The sequence below is a fragment of the Diplotaxodon limnothrissa genome, linkage group LG4 (genome assembly GCF_057381915.1).
Source record: "Diplotaxodon limnothrissa isolate DT_005_m linkage group LG4, D_limnothrissa_male_GT1.1, whole genome shotgun sequence".
In the NCBI taxonomy this organism is placed as follows: Eukaryota; Metazoa; Chordata; class Actinopteri; order Cichliformes; family Cichlidae; genus Diplotaxodon; species Diplotaxodon limnothrissa.
The window spans coordinates 10,156,270-10,170,268 of record NC_140599.1 but is presented as its reverse complement, the minus strand read 5'-3'; the positions used below and the strand labels follow the sequence as shown (position 1 = coordinate 10,170,268).

The following is a 13,999-nucleotide window of genomic DNA, read 5'->3' as shown; positions in this document are numbered from 1 at the left end:
GACAAGAGAAGAAAGTAAAGGTCTGAAAGAGGACAGGCGAGAGCAGGAGAGGATGTGAGCTACGTGGGAACAGGGGATGGTTGAAGAAAAGGTTGGAGAGATAGTGTGAAAGGCTGGAGGGGAAAAAAAAGAGTTTAAGAGTCCAGCTTTAGAGCCAGATAGAGAGGAGAGAGTAGTAAAAGATAAAAGTCAGTGGAAACCTTGATTAAAGAATAAGGTGAGAAATACAAAGAGGGAAACAAAAGAAGAACACACAGTCAGACTTTTTCAACGTTACAGAAAAAAATTGATGCTGACTTGAAGTACTGAGCAAAAGTACTTGTGTTGTGTGGGTGGATAAATGGATAAGAGTTACTATTCCTGTACAGACTAGATGAAAATGCCTCGAAGCATTTATTTTTGTGCCTTGCACTATTCTCCCCTTTGTTCATCTTTTTTACCCGCGATTATGTGACACGGTTTTATTCATTCTGAATGGAGTTTTCCAGCACGCGAGGCAACAGACGCATCAATCTAATTAGTGGAAGAATGGAAGGCCAGATCGCATGGAAGAGCCAGGATTCTTTCCTGCTAATAAACTCGAATCCGCTCCCATCATCCGCATGAAGATGAAAATCCATCACCACCGCTGTAATGATGGTTCATTATCAATTCCATTGGCTTTGCATCATTACAGTCAGTCACTTTTTTGTGCATGAAAATCTGTCTTGCAGTTTTTTGTTTTTAACTTTGGGCACCGTCTGAAATTCCCCCTCCTCTTCACTCAGCAGGTCGTTTTCAGTGCCACTTTCTGTCCATCCTCTCTTTTCACCGCCCTCCAGGTTAAAACTGATCTCGGTGCCGTTTTGATTTGCATCGCTGTCCTGAGCTTATGATATCAAAAGCATCTTTGTGAAAGCGAGACACTCAGACCCAGGGCTGAGCATTGGTGGCTGTCCTTGTCTGAAAGCAAATACTCCCCTGGTTGGTGCTACCTGAGGACAACACCTGGGGCCTTTGACCACGATGACATCTGAGTGACACGTCACGTCGCACATCACAGCTCGCACAGTACCTGCACTGTCTATATACATGGATGCGGGACTATAGAGGTAAAAGTAGCTACTGTTGTTGGTACAGTTTCCCCAGTTTGTTTACTGTGCCTTACATCAGCTATGGAAAGTGCTGAGGAGTCATTTAGAGAGCCGTAGTGTTTGTTTGCGTTTTCTTTTTCTTCTACTTTTTTCTTGAGTCTGCCTGAAGATAAGGCAAAACAAGAAAAAGTGTTTGCACATGTTCAACTTGCAGTCTAGCAAACAGCGGTTATGTAAGCAGGCTAGAGAGTAAGATGCTCCAGTCTGACCATAAACAGAAAGTATACAGTAGATTCACTGTGGTTTTATTTCATGTCTCAAACTGGGGTTTTTTTTTCTTACCTCTCTGTACTGTGGCCAAGAGAGCAGAGTGTGCTGCATATTTTGCAAAAGTCTTTCCGGTTTGTGAGTTTGCTGTGGCTGTATGGAAACATTTGATGACTAACATTTCAGATCCCCCAGGAAGTAATGCAACATATTTGCCTGGGTCTTCAGTACTTCCACTCCACCAGGTTGACTGGTGGAGTGGAAGTACTTCACAACTAGGGGATCAGACTGGGACACATGAATTTGTATGAATGAGGCACAAAGAGTTTCAGTTTAAGGGCTGTTGTTAAAACATGACTTCACTTTGTGCTTGCACACTGAAGTTATATGTGCTTCTCTGATTATTCAGCAGCAGGACAAATTAAAATGAACATAAACGATCTTGTTGATTGTGGCTCAAGAGTTGGGAGTTCGCCTTGTAATCGGAAGGTTGCCGGTTCGAGCCCCGGCTTGGACAGTCTCGGTCGTTGTGTCCTTGGGCAAGACACTTCACCCGTTGCCTACTGGTGGTGGTCAGAGGGCCCGGTGGCGCCAGTGTCCGGCAGCCTCGCCTCTGTCAGTGCGCCCCAGGGTGGCTGTGGTTACAATGTAGCTTGCCATCACCAGTGTGTGAATGGGTGGATGACTGGATATGTAAAGCGCTTTGGGGTCCTTAGGGACTAGAAAAGCGCTATATAAATACAGGCCATTTACCATCTTACAGGCTATGTTTCAGAGTAAAAGTTTCAATTTGAAAACAGTAACAGAAGGCAAGCCTATTTTGGTCTATTTTGAGAAAATGTATAGGTCTTATTAAAATAAAACTTTAAATATATGTATAAAAAACTTTGCTATATCATATCTAACCAACAGGTGACGCAATGTATGCCACATTATAGCCACAAAAACAGCACAAATGATCAAACATCCAAAGTTTAAGTTCCCGTTTCACCGAGTTAAAAACATAACTGAGTTTTCGGTCTCTTACCGTCACAGAGGACTTTAACGGCTTTAATCGGGCTTTCCTCCGACTCTGCCGCGATGCTTCAACATATTTCACTGTATTTTCATAAATGACTGCCTGCTGATATCTTATAATCCATGGTAGCGGTTTCGGAAAGTTTTCACCTCTGAATGAGGATGAAGCGCACCTGAGCGCTACAGACGAGAGACAGACCGGCGAGCCTCCCCCAACCGACGCACACGCATATTTTCCCCGTTCCGCCCACTTCCGATCTGCGATCATTTCTCTGAACCAAACTTTTTTTTCTCCTTTTTTGAGAACATATTTAGAAGCAGTGCTGCGTCATAAAACACTGATAGGTTTACACGAAGTGGCCCGTTTATTTATTTGAATATTTATTTGTAGTAAATGGGCTCAGTAACAATATAATGATCCAGTGCTGTGGTTTAAACACTCTGTTTAGGTTTACCGGGTGATGAGGTAGCGCAGATCCTTGAGTAGATAATCCTAGCCAGTGTATTGCTGTGAGCAGTCAGTGAATTGATGATCCCAGCCACTACTGAAAATAAAAATTGTTACTCTAAAAGTTGTTGCCTCTGTGTAACAGCGTGTTGCAGTGCAAGGAAGCTGGTGATATGATCAAGCGTAGGCTGAAGATAATGGACAAATTTATAGAGCTATTTTTTGATTGCCACAACACCCCCATTAATGGCTTTCGCAGGGGCAGAGGAAGTGGTTCGAGCCAAGGGAAAGAAAGGCCAGGCAACGGTGTGAAAACTGTTCTCATGCTATGCCCCCCACTTGTGCTCAGAAAGGAGAAAGGAGTTGTTTCCAAACCATTTGTCTTCGCCCTGAAACGCCCCCTTGAAGTAAATGTAAAGCAGTTGTCAAATAAAGTTGACAGATTATGCATCCTGTTTACCCGAGCAGCGAGAAAGGCTCTCCGTCTCTTTGTGTTATATTTGCCTCTCTCAGGGGGCAAATAAAAAGCCACAGACTGATGGATTTAGCTCCTGTCCTGGCACAAATTTATAAACCGATATCTTGTCTGACTCTTCTCAGTCAACCAGAAGAAACAAAACCCTCTGACCACTTCCTGCACACACACACAGTCCCAGCGCAGTAGCTACACTTCGCCTAAAATATGTTTGCTGGAGCGCAGCACATTTGTCAAAGGTTACATATATTGAACTCTGAGAGGGTTTATCTTTCTGCACACTCATTTACACCGTCACTGACAGACAGAGGCGCGGAGTGCTGAGCTGGCCACACGTGTGATGCTTTGATGCGCACTGAACTCTGCTTAAAGAGAAGCAGAGGGAGATTATAAATCGACATGTCGGTAGTAGCTGATACTCGCCCCCACACACCTATCATCACACAGTGGCTCAGTTACCCAGAGGCTTTTGTTGTCATGGTGATAACCAAATTGTGGCCTTCACAGCTAAATGATACTCAGACACACGTCTCAGCATAACGATCAGCTAAGATATTCCTTGGAGGGTAAATTGGTGTTGATATATAATTGTGAGGCTAATTGTGCATGGATTTGCTCAAACATACACCATCAGGCTTCCTTTGAATGTTAGAGACTGTTGATTTGATTGGACTTTTAATATTAGAGCAGTACAATGTACTGAGCTCCAATGTTCATCAGCAAGAAATATGGGACCTAAGCAGCTGTTTCATGTGATTTTATGTTAAAAAAAAACAACAAAAAAACCCAAGCATGAGTGTAATGATGAGGCAAGCATTTCCCATATGTACACGAAATTGAAAAGTTCCAATAACTGCAGCAAAAATGATCATAGCATTTCAGATAATTATCATTATTTGCCAGAACATTATCTTCATGCACTATTGTTCAACACATGGATCTTTCTAGTAAAAAAGTGAAATAACAACCAGAAAAAAATGCTTGTATCTTATCTTTTTTTCATACATTTACAAAAAAACAAAACAAGTTATTCATATATATTCATAGTTTACAACTATGGTCATGTACTTGCACTATTCCAGAGTTGTTTCATTTGCATTTTTATTATCATACACATTTAAAGATACCAGATAAATCCATTAGATCATCAGCTCTTTTTGTGGTTTTTAAATAAGGGTTAGCTTTCAACATAACACTTGCTAATATGAGTAAAACCACTCTTAAAGATATTAATATATTGTCCTGTGTTATCTTTTTGTCAGAATTTGGCCTTTTTTTTTGTTTATTTTAAAACCAACACTTAATGTTAAGGTAAATTTTGAAGGAGGCTTCACAGGAGAATTTAGTTATTTAATAAATAGACATCTTAAGTTTTTGTATCATATATTTGTTTATAAATATCTATTTTTATAGTATCATTATAATATTAAAATGTTTTACATTATAAATGCAGTTTTTATTAGTACAACAGTGTTTGGAATTATTTTGGTAACCTACTGTACTGTAATGTTCAATAAAGTTTGGGGTTTTGACTTTAGCCATCATTTCTGCACAGTTCTCGTCTGATATATACTGTCAGCAAAGGTTAGTTTATGGTTTATTACACATATTTTGTGGTTATTAGAGTTTGTCAATAGCATTTGTTTTAATAGAAATCTTCAAAAACATCTGTTTTTAAAGAAAATCATGGCTAGTTAAGTTATAAATTAACTCTAGCTAGTGCTAATAATATAGTTAGCATGTAGCGCTAGGTAATTTATAACTTAGCTAGCCATAATTTTACTTAAAAACAGATGTTTTTGAAGGTTTTAAGAGAAATCTTCAAAAACATCTGTTTTTAAGGATATTATGGCTAGCTAAGTCACAAATTAACTTTAGCTAGTGCTAATATTATAGTTAGCATGTAGCGCTAGGTAATACAATAGCTTGCTAGCACTCTTGCTCGCCTGCAGTTTTGTATAAAAAGCTGTTGTGGTCTTTCTGTCTGAACAGGCGAAACAAACAGAATGACAAGCAGGGATATAGTTTGCAACAAGATCCACTTCAGACATGACCCAAAGTGGAGTAGGCGCCTTGGGCCTGTGGAGGGAGGCGGGCTGCTGCTCTGTGTGGCCTGCCTCATTGAAATGATTGACGATGAAGACATAGCAGTGAGAAGAAATATATTTATATACATCTCCATGTTGTAGCTGTTTACTGTGGCTTTACATTCTCTTGCACAACCTTTAGGAAGGATTGGGAAATGTGTATGAAAATTGCATTATGCTGTTAATTTCCCTTGATGCTCAGCTGGAGCTTTATTTACCCTCCTATATCTCTCCTCCTACACGCTTGTCTGTGGGATGCAGTCTGTGAGGAAGTCTTCTGCCTTGTCCAGTGTAAGTGGAGTGCTGAAGTATTCTCCGGGGGCTTTGAGAGAGCTGCTCCAACAGGACCACAGAGTCTGTCTGCATTTTACAGCCAAACTATTGGGTGAGAAATAGTAACACATGCAGCAGATTAGAAACAGAAGGAATGTCTAGCAAGGGCGATTGTGAAGCGCTGGACTTTCACCTCTCACTTGCTATCTCTCTAAAGGTGCAAACAGTTTTATGCTAGGTAGGCAAAATCAGACTGGAATGCACTTAGAAAACAAGGAGCATCAACAGTACTATTGCAGTGCACAGACCTTCAGTCAGTACTGACAGTCCTAACCATCACTGGCTGTTTTCTCACTAGCTCGAGCTTGATTGTTTAACATTTGCACTCCTTGAAGCTAATCACCACTGTGTTAGTCCACTGTTGTATTGGTGGTGCAGTCGCATTACAGCTTTTCTGCAAGGTCAGGCTGAACAGAGAGAACAATTGATCTTAGCAATCAACCAGAACACGATACAGAAATATTCACACTACTGGACATAATAGTTTTTGCGTTGATTTCATTAAAAAAAAAAAAAGGATCCACGCCGATAATGCAGTTAACCTTGAGTTTACTACTTTTCTTTTCTTTGGAGAGGTGTGCTTGTCATCGGTAGTGTGATTAAACCATTATACTGATTTGTGACTTTGATGTGATGCAGTAATTTGGGCCTTAATTAAGTGCTGTATATGTAACTGATTTTCATTTTTAATGACAGCCACATTAAATCTCATTTCATAGATGGAATCATCAAACTAAGTAGCCACCAAAAAAAAGATCATTAGCATGGGCTGCAGGCTAGTGGACAGCTTTGCTTTTAACTATGACGGGGATTGGGACCCACACCCAGTTTCACACCTTGGCTCAGGTGATTAGAGGATCATCAGGGGGTCCTTTTGTCCCTCTGTGGGGGGATACTCCCACTAGGTTTATATCTGGGACTCTCCACCATTTGACCTTAAGAACTGAAGAAGCTTCTCGGATGAGAGGTGAAACATCTTCCATCCATCCATCCATCTTCATCCGCTTTATCCGGGGCCGGGTCGCGGGGGCAGCAGCCTAAGCAAAGAGGCCCAGACCTCCCTCTCCCCAGCCACCTCCTCCAGCTTATCCGGGGGAATACCAAGGCGTTCCCAGGCCAGCCGAGAGATATAATCTCTCCAGCGTGTCCTGGGTCTGCCCCGGGGCCTCCTCCCGGTGGGACATGCCTGGAACACCTCACCCAGGAGGCGCCCAGGGGGCATCCTTGTCAGATGCCCGAACCACCTCAGCTGGCTCCTTTCGATGTGGAGCAGCAGCTGCTCTACTCTGAGCCCCTCCCGGATGGCCGAACTTCTCACCCTATCTCTAAGGGAGAGGCCAGCCACCCTTCGGAGGAAGCTCATTTCTGCCGCTTGTATCCGCGATCTCGTTCTTTCGGTCACTACCCACAGCTCGTGGCCATAGGTGAGGGTAGGGACGTAGATCGACCGGTAAATTGAGAGCTTCGCTTTTACACTCAGCTCCCTCTTCACCACGACGGACCGGTGCAGCGTCCGCATTACTGCAGCTGCAGCCCCAATCCGTCTGTCGATCTCCGGCTCCCTTCTCCCATCACTCGCGAACAAGACCCCGAGATACTTGAACTCCTCCACTTGGGGCAGGAACTCATCCCCGACCCGGAGTGGGCACTCCACCCTTTTCCGGCTGAGAACCATGGCCTCAGATTTGGAGGTGCTGATCCTCATTCCCGCTGCTTCACACTCGGCTGCGAACCGTTCCAGTGCGAGCTGGAGGCCCTCACCCGATGAAGCCAACAGAACCACATCATCTGCAAAAATCAGAGATGAGATTCTGAGGCCACCAAAGCGAAAGCCCTCCGCCACTTGGCTGCGCCTAGAAATTCTGTCCATAAAAATTATGAACAGAACCGGAGACAAAGGGCAGCCCTGGCGGAGCCCATCACCCACCGGGAACGAGTCCGACTTATTGCCGGCAATGCGAACCAAGCTCTTGCAACGGTTGTATAGGGATCGAATGGCCCGTAGCAATGGGCCAGACACCCCATATTCCCGCAACACCTCCCACAGGACACCCCGAGGGACACGGTCGAATGCCTTCTCCAAGTCCACAAAACACATGTAGACTGGTTGGGCAAACTCCCATGCACCCTCAAGTATCCTGGAGAGGATAAAGAGCTGGTCCAGTGTTCCGCGACCAGGACGAAAACCGCATTGTTCCTCCTGTATCCGAGGTTCGACTAACGGACGAACTCTCCTTTCCAGCACCGTGGCATAGACTTTCCCAGGGAGGCTGAGGAGTGTGATCCCCCTGTAGTTGGAACACACCCTCCGGTCCCCCTTCTTAAAGATGGGGACCACCACCCCGGTCTGCCAGTCCACAGGTACTGCCCCTGATCTCCACGCAACATTGCAGAGGCGTGTCAACCAGGACAGCCCTACAACGTCCAGAGCCTTCAGGAACTCGGGGCGGACCTCATCAACACCAGGGGCTCTGCCACCAAGGAGTTGTTTAACTGCCTCAGTGACCTCGCCCCCGGAAATTGGCGGGTCATTCCCCTCATCCCCAGACTCTGCTTCCTCCTCGGAAGACGTGTCAGTGGGATTAAGGAGGTCCTCGAAGTATTCCTTCCACCGCCTGACAATTTTCTCAGTCGACGTCAGCAGCGCTCCGCCAGCACTATACACAGTGCAGGTAGAGCACCGCTTTCCCCTCCTGAGACGTCTGACGGTTTGCCAGAATCTCTTCGAGGCAGTCCCAAAGTCTTTTTCCATGGCCTCTCCGAACTCCTCCCACACCCGAGTTTTTGCTTCAGCCACTGCCCGAGCCGCATTCCGCTTGGCCTGTCGATACCTGTCGGCTGCCTCCGGAGTCCCACAGGCTAACCAAGCCCGATAGGACTCCTTCTTCAGCCTGGTGGCTCCCTTCACCTCTGGTGTCCACCATTTGGTTCGGGGATTACCATCTTCAAGTAACTTAAAGAAGTCCAGACGCTTTTCTTTGCAAGCTCCTTTGACTAACTATGACGGGGTTTCTGAAATTATTTCTGAAATGTTTGATTTAAAGACACAAAATACGAGCTATTAACAAAAGTATAAAACATATAAAACTATCAAGACTTTCATTATTTGTGATTTCTTGTTTGCATTTAAGTTGTAGCGTAAGTTATTTCGACTCCTGTACCGTGAATAATTCTCTGTGTCAACATATCGGATGACATGACAGCAATAATTTTTGAGGATCTTTAAATATGGAATGAGTTGCCGTGCCGTGAAAATCCCAGTGGAGCCAGTAAGACTGTTAATATATAGACCTGCATTGTGTTTCATTATTCTCACAACACTAAATTACTGACTCCTCTATTGCAAATGTTACACTGCTATAATTGAACCTCTGTATGTTTTTTTAATGCTAGATCATCCGAGGGTTTTATTGATAACTTCCTCATTGGAGGATTATTAGGTTGCCGCATTAAGTGCTATGTTGAAACCATTTAAGCTCTAATCAAATTAGCACAATAAGAGGATGTGTGGCAAAATGCTAAGCCATAAAAGCTCTGACCAATCTGACAAGACGTTAAAAGAGCTATTAGAGTTCTTGTGGGATTGTCTGCATGAATTGTGCTTCTCCATCTGAGCATAATCCAATAAAAATATGCCTTACATTCATCACTACACTGAGTTGTTTTTCTTTAACATGCTTTTAAGATAGTACTTTATCTTGGATGTCCAGCAAAGCTAATGCAAGGTAGAGTACCCTGTACAGTATGATCAAATAGATCTTTATTAGCATGAAGCCCCATCTAATGTCTCTGTAATTTGTATTTTCTATTTTGTCCTATTTCATCCTTTTTTTTTTGCATAATGACATTAAATTTCTTCCTCCTGTACTTCTGTGTAGAAGCAAGAGTGCATGTGGTTTTTGAAGTATGCCTTTTAAAATCTGCTCTGTCATATCTTCTCTGTCCCCAGGGATGCTTCAAACTGCAGAGGACCCTGTAACTCTGGAGAAGGTTGACCAAGGTGAAGAGATGCCTCTTTCTGGTTTGGTGATGTATGCTTGTGTGTCTGTGTGTGCTCAGGAAAACACACATACACACTCTATGTACAGACTAGGGCTGAACGATTATGGAAAATAATCTAATTGCGATTTTTTGCCCCAATATTGCGATTGCGATGCGATATGCGATTATTTTTTAAGGTATTTGTCTTCTGTATTATTAAACAAAGACAAGCAATACATCATATAGTATGGCCAATACTATATTACATTAATTTTAAACTGTTCTTTCCTGGAAGACAGACCTCTGTTATGATGACATGAGGTGATGCATGAATTGATGACTGACATTTTTATTTAACTTCTTCAATCACAACAGTATATTTGAACATACACAATAGTTTATTTTTAGCTTACAAACATCTGAGCATAAAGTGCTGACAAGGAACCCTGGTGTAAACATTAAAATGAAAGTCAGTACAATGTGCAGATTGCAGAAATATACATAAAAAAAATCAGTGGCTTTACCACACTCAGTTTTTCGACATCTGTGAACTACTAGACAGTCATTCAATTAAAAAATAATATTAAATAAATAAAACTAATAAATAAAAAATACACACATCTTACTGATCTCTGCAGTCAGTAACATTACACATAAAGTGCAAACATAATAGCAATTGTATAAACACACACACAAACACGCCTTTAAAGTTTAAAGGCGTGAAATTGGACGGTCTAGCCTTCTGATTAGCGTCACCGCTGTCTCGGTGGAGTTTAATAAACTCGGCCGTCTGCTTCTTGCTATCTAAAATATAACCAGACACTGGTGTAAATTCTCGACTGTCTCATACTTCTGTTTAATAAGTTTTCTGTTTGACGTTTAGTCAGCTGTGTGAAAACCAAGGAGGAACCCACCCGGGGGATTAATAAAGTTTTATTTTATCTAATCTAATAACTTTAATCTCAGCCAAACCGATTTACTCACGAACAAACAAAACACTGAAAAAAGCCCAACAATAACATTTTTAGGTTGTCTAAGTGACTTATATATTACGTTTAACCCGAGCAGCGAAACTCCGCGGTGATCTGAAAATGATGTGCAGGGAGTTGTGCCGTTCTCGGCCGCATCAGTAACCCTCGAGCTCCCGGCTAGCTGTCGAGCTGGTGGGTAGCAGACGCCTCTGAAAACGTCGAAGCACTTTTGCAAATATGGGATATCTTGATAAACCGAGCAGATATTTGATGTTTACACAACTACTTTCTCGCCTGAAAATATGTTAAAAGTTTATTTTGTGACCCAGAAAGATTAGTATGAGTAATTTTAAAACTTAGTAGCGGCCGCCATTGCTGGAAACTGGAGTTTGGCTGGGCCGCGCTATGAATTCTGGGATATGGTAGTAATTTGGACAGCCTTCGGCGCGTCGCTGTGACGTAATCGGTCTACAAATGCGGCCTCAGGAGGATGCAGCCCATGAATTGTATAATATAATCGCAGTATAATCGCAGCCTTTGCGGTTAGAAAATTGCACTTGATCATGTCGCGATATTATCGCAAATGCGATATATCGTTCAGCCCTAGTACAGACTCGTGCTCACATTGCACTCACGCAAACATAGATGGAGGCCTTCTATGCAGTTGTTTTTGTGAACACACACACACACACACACACACACACACACACACACACACACACACACACACACACAGTCAGTGTTTTTTGTTTTTTTTTGGAGGATACACATAAGCCTTCTTGCTGATAATGGTCAGGGCTGGTGGCTAAGGCGATCTTTGACTTCAAAGCTGAAATGCGAATTTCTCTTTGTACTTAATGAGTTTATTTGGGCAGCCAAATGCAGATTATTCTGTATCCTCAATCTTGGCCTCGTGGCAAAGTCTCACTTTCAAACACTCAGACAGATTTTCCCATTGCAGCCTTTCAAAAATGCTAAAAATAAAATTTTTTAGTAAGTCCAAATTAATTCAGTGCAATTCACTTTTATTTAATTTATATAGCGCCATATCACAAGAGCAGTTGCCTCAAGGTGCTTTATATTGTAAGGTAAAGAACCTACAATTATACATGAGAAAACCCAAACAATCATATGAACCTCCTATGAGCAAGTGCTTTTGCAACAGTGGAAAGGAAAAACTTCCACTAAACAGGAAGAAACCTCCCGAGTCAGGGAGGGGCGGTCATCTGCCGCGACCGGTTGGGGGTGAGCAGATGAAGACAGGACAGAGACATACTGTGAAAGAGAGCCAGAGATGAGTAATAGCTAATTAAATGCAGGTATATAAATGCATCATGAGTGGAAAAAGGTAACTGAAGAAGAAACACTCAGTGCATCATGGGAATCCCCCAGCAGCCTGGACCTATGGCTGCGAATCAAATGATTTTACGGGAGCTGTCTTAAAAATGCCCAAGGGACTGCTTTTCTGTAACAGTTAGAAGAGTACTTAAAATGTGACACTGCATTTGGTTTCTGCACAGACAGTGTGTAAAGCACACGTTTTGTAAATCACTTGAGCGCTATAAATAATGCAGTCATAGTGTGAGGAGATAAGAAAGAAGGAGAAAGAAAGCCTACAATCTTCACAGAATTGTTCAGCTTTGCAGTTACAGCTTAATGAGAACTTGCGTTGTAACTGAGAGGGAAACCGATGCATTAAACATTAAACTTGCATCTATTGCAGTTTATTTATTTGGTACACTGCCTTTTTGATATGACAGGGTAGGGCTGTTCGATATAACGATATATATCGGATGACGATATAAAAACATCTATCGTTTCAGATTACGCTATCGTTTTTTCGTGGTTTTGATGGTCACTGTAGTGGCTATATTAATTTGTTAAAGTTCTCTCTTTCTCTTACATTTAATATAACCACACTACGGACGGACAAGCGACTGTTTTTGTCGTTTGCAACCACGACCGTAAAACATTGGCGTGGCCCCGCCGTCCGCTTGTTTATTTTGCATATTAACCTTTCACAATAAAGCTCAAGATCCTGTTGAGACTTTTCAAAACAAAATAAATTATGTGAAAGTGTATGCAGAGTTTTTACGGATGAGAAGGAAAAAAGATGCGTTAGGTACTAAAAAAATAAACCTTAAACTCAAACGTTAGAACAGGCTTTTCCCCGCAGCACGCCGTGTAATAAATACAAAGAAAACGGCGGCCGTTACAACCTATGCCTTCATGCATCTGTTAAAAGTCTCAACTCCAGGTACACAGCGCCCAGCTGAAAACACTTCACGCAAGTCGAGCTGCCCGAGATTCACAGAATTTACAGAAAATGTTAAATTTTTGTGATTTATATCGTTATCGGGATGATAGATATCTTATATCGGGATATGAGATTTTGGTCATATCGCACAGCCCTATGACAGGGTTTAATATATGTCACTACTGTTTGGATAACGCTTGTATAACACCCAATAATGGAAATATACCACAACTCATAGCCTGTTGCACACCAGTGCACATCCTTTAATGGAAACAGGTTCTACTTGCATACGTATCATTATGTTTTGCACAGTTTTCAAATTGAACTTGCCCCAAATGTTATGTTTAGTTTGCAGTATGGGACTTTTGCCTCTCCCCTTTGGCAGGGAGAAAAGTAACACAAACATTCTCCATACGTACTCACGACAGTGCTAATCCCTGTTTGTCCATCACTTTTTTTAGACCTTAAAAAAGGTTCCTAAACCTTCCACCTAACATGATATTGTTTTCTAGCACTACTTATGCCCTGAGCTCACTCTTCGTCATGTGACACATGAACCATGGAGCCACTGGAGTATGGAACGCCAGGACTGCCATAATGAATTAATTAAATACACCATTAAATAATTAATTAAATGTGGCAATAATTAATTAAAATTGGAATTAATTAATTAAATAAATAGTTATGACACATGTAATTAATTAATTATTGACACATTTAATTAATTATTTATGTATTTCACATTTTAATTAATTATTGACACATGTAATTAATTAATTATTGACACATTTAATTAATTATTTATGTATTTCACATTTTAATTAATTATTGACACATTTAATTAATTAATTATTGACACATTTAATTAATTATTTATGTATTTCACATTTTAATTAATTATTGACACATGTAATTAATTAATTATTGACACATTTAATTAATTATTTATGTATTTCACATTTTAATTAATTATTGACACATTTAATTAATTATTGACACATTTAATTAATTATTTAATGATATATTTATTTATTTCATTTTGGCAGTCCTGACGCCTGGCTCTCGTCATGAAATAATTTTATCTGTCAGC

At 41.5% G+C, this 13,999-nt stretch overlaps 1 protein-coding gene across 1 annotated transcript in view; it reads left to right on the top strand.

The window, feature by feature from the left end:
* Positions 1-5,286: 5,286 nt before the first annotated feature.
* The window catches only part of mei1 (meiotic double-stranded break formation protein 1), a 65,545-nt gene continuing 56,832 nt past the window's right edge, over positions 5,287-13,999 (top strand). The window contains exons 1-3 of the mRNA XM_085352123.1: positions 5,287-5,430; positions 5,629-5,752; positions 9,650-9,700. Coding sequence (XP_085208249.1) covers positions 5,287-5,430; positions 5,629-5,752; positions 9,650-9,700 — 319 coding nt within the window. The remainder of the gene's footprint in view (positions 5,431-5,628; positions 5,753-9,649; positions 9,701-13,999) is intronic.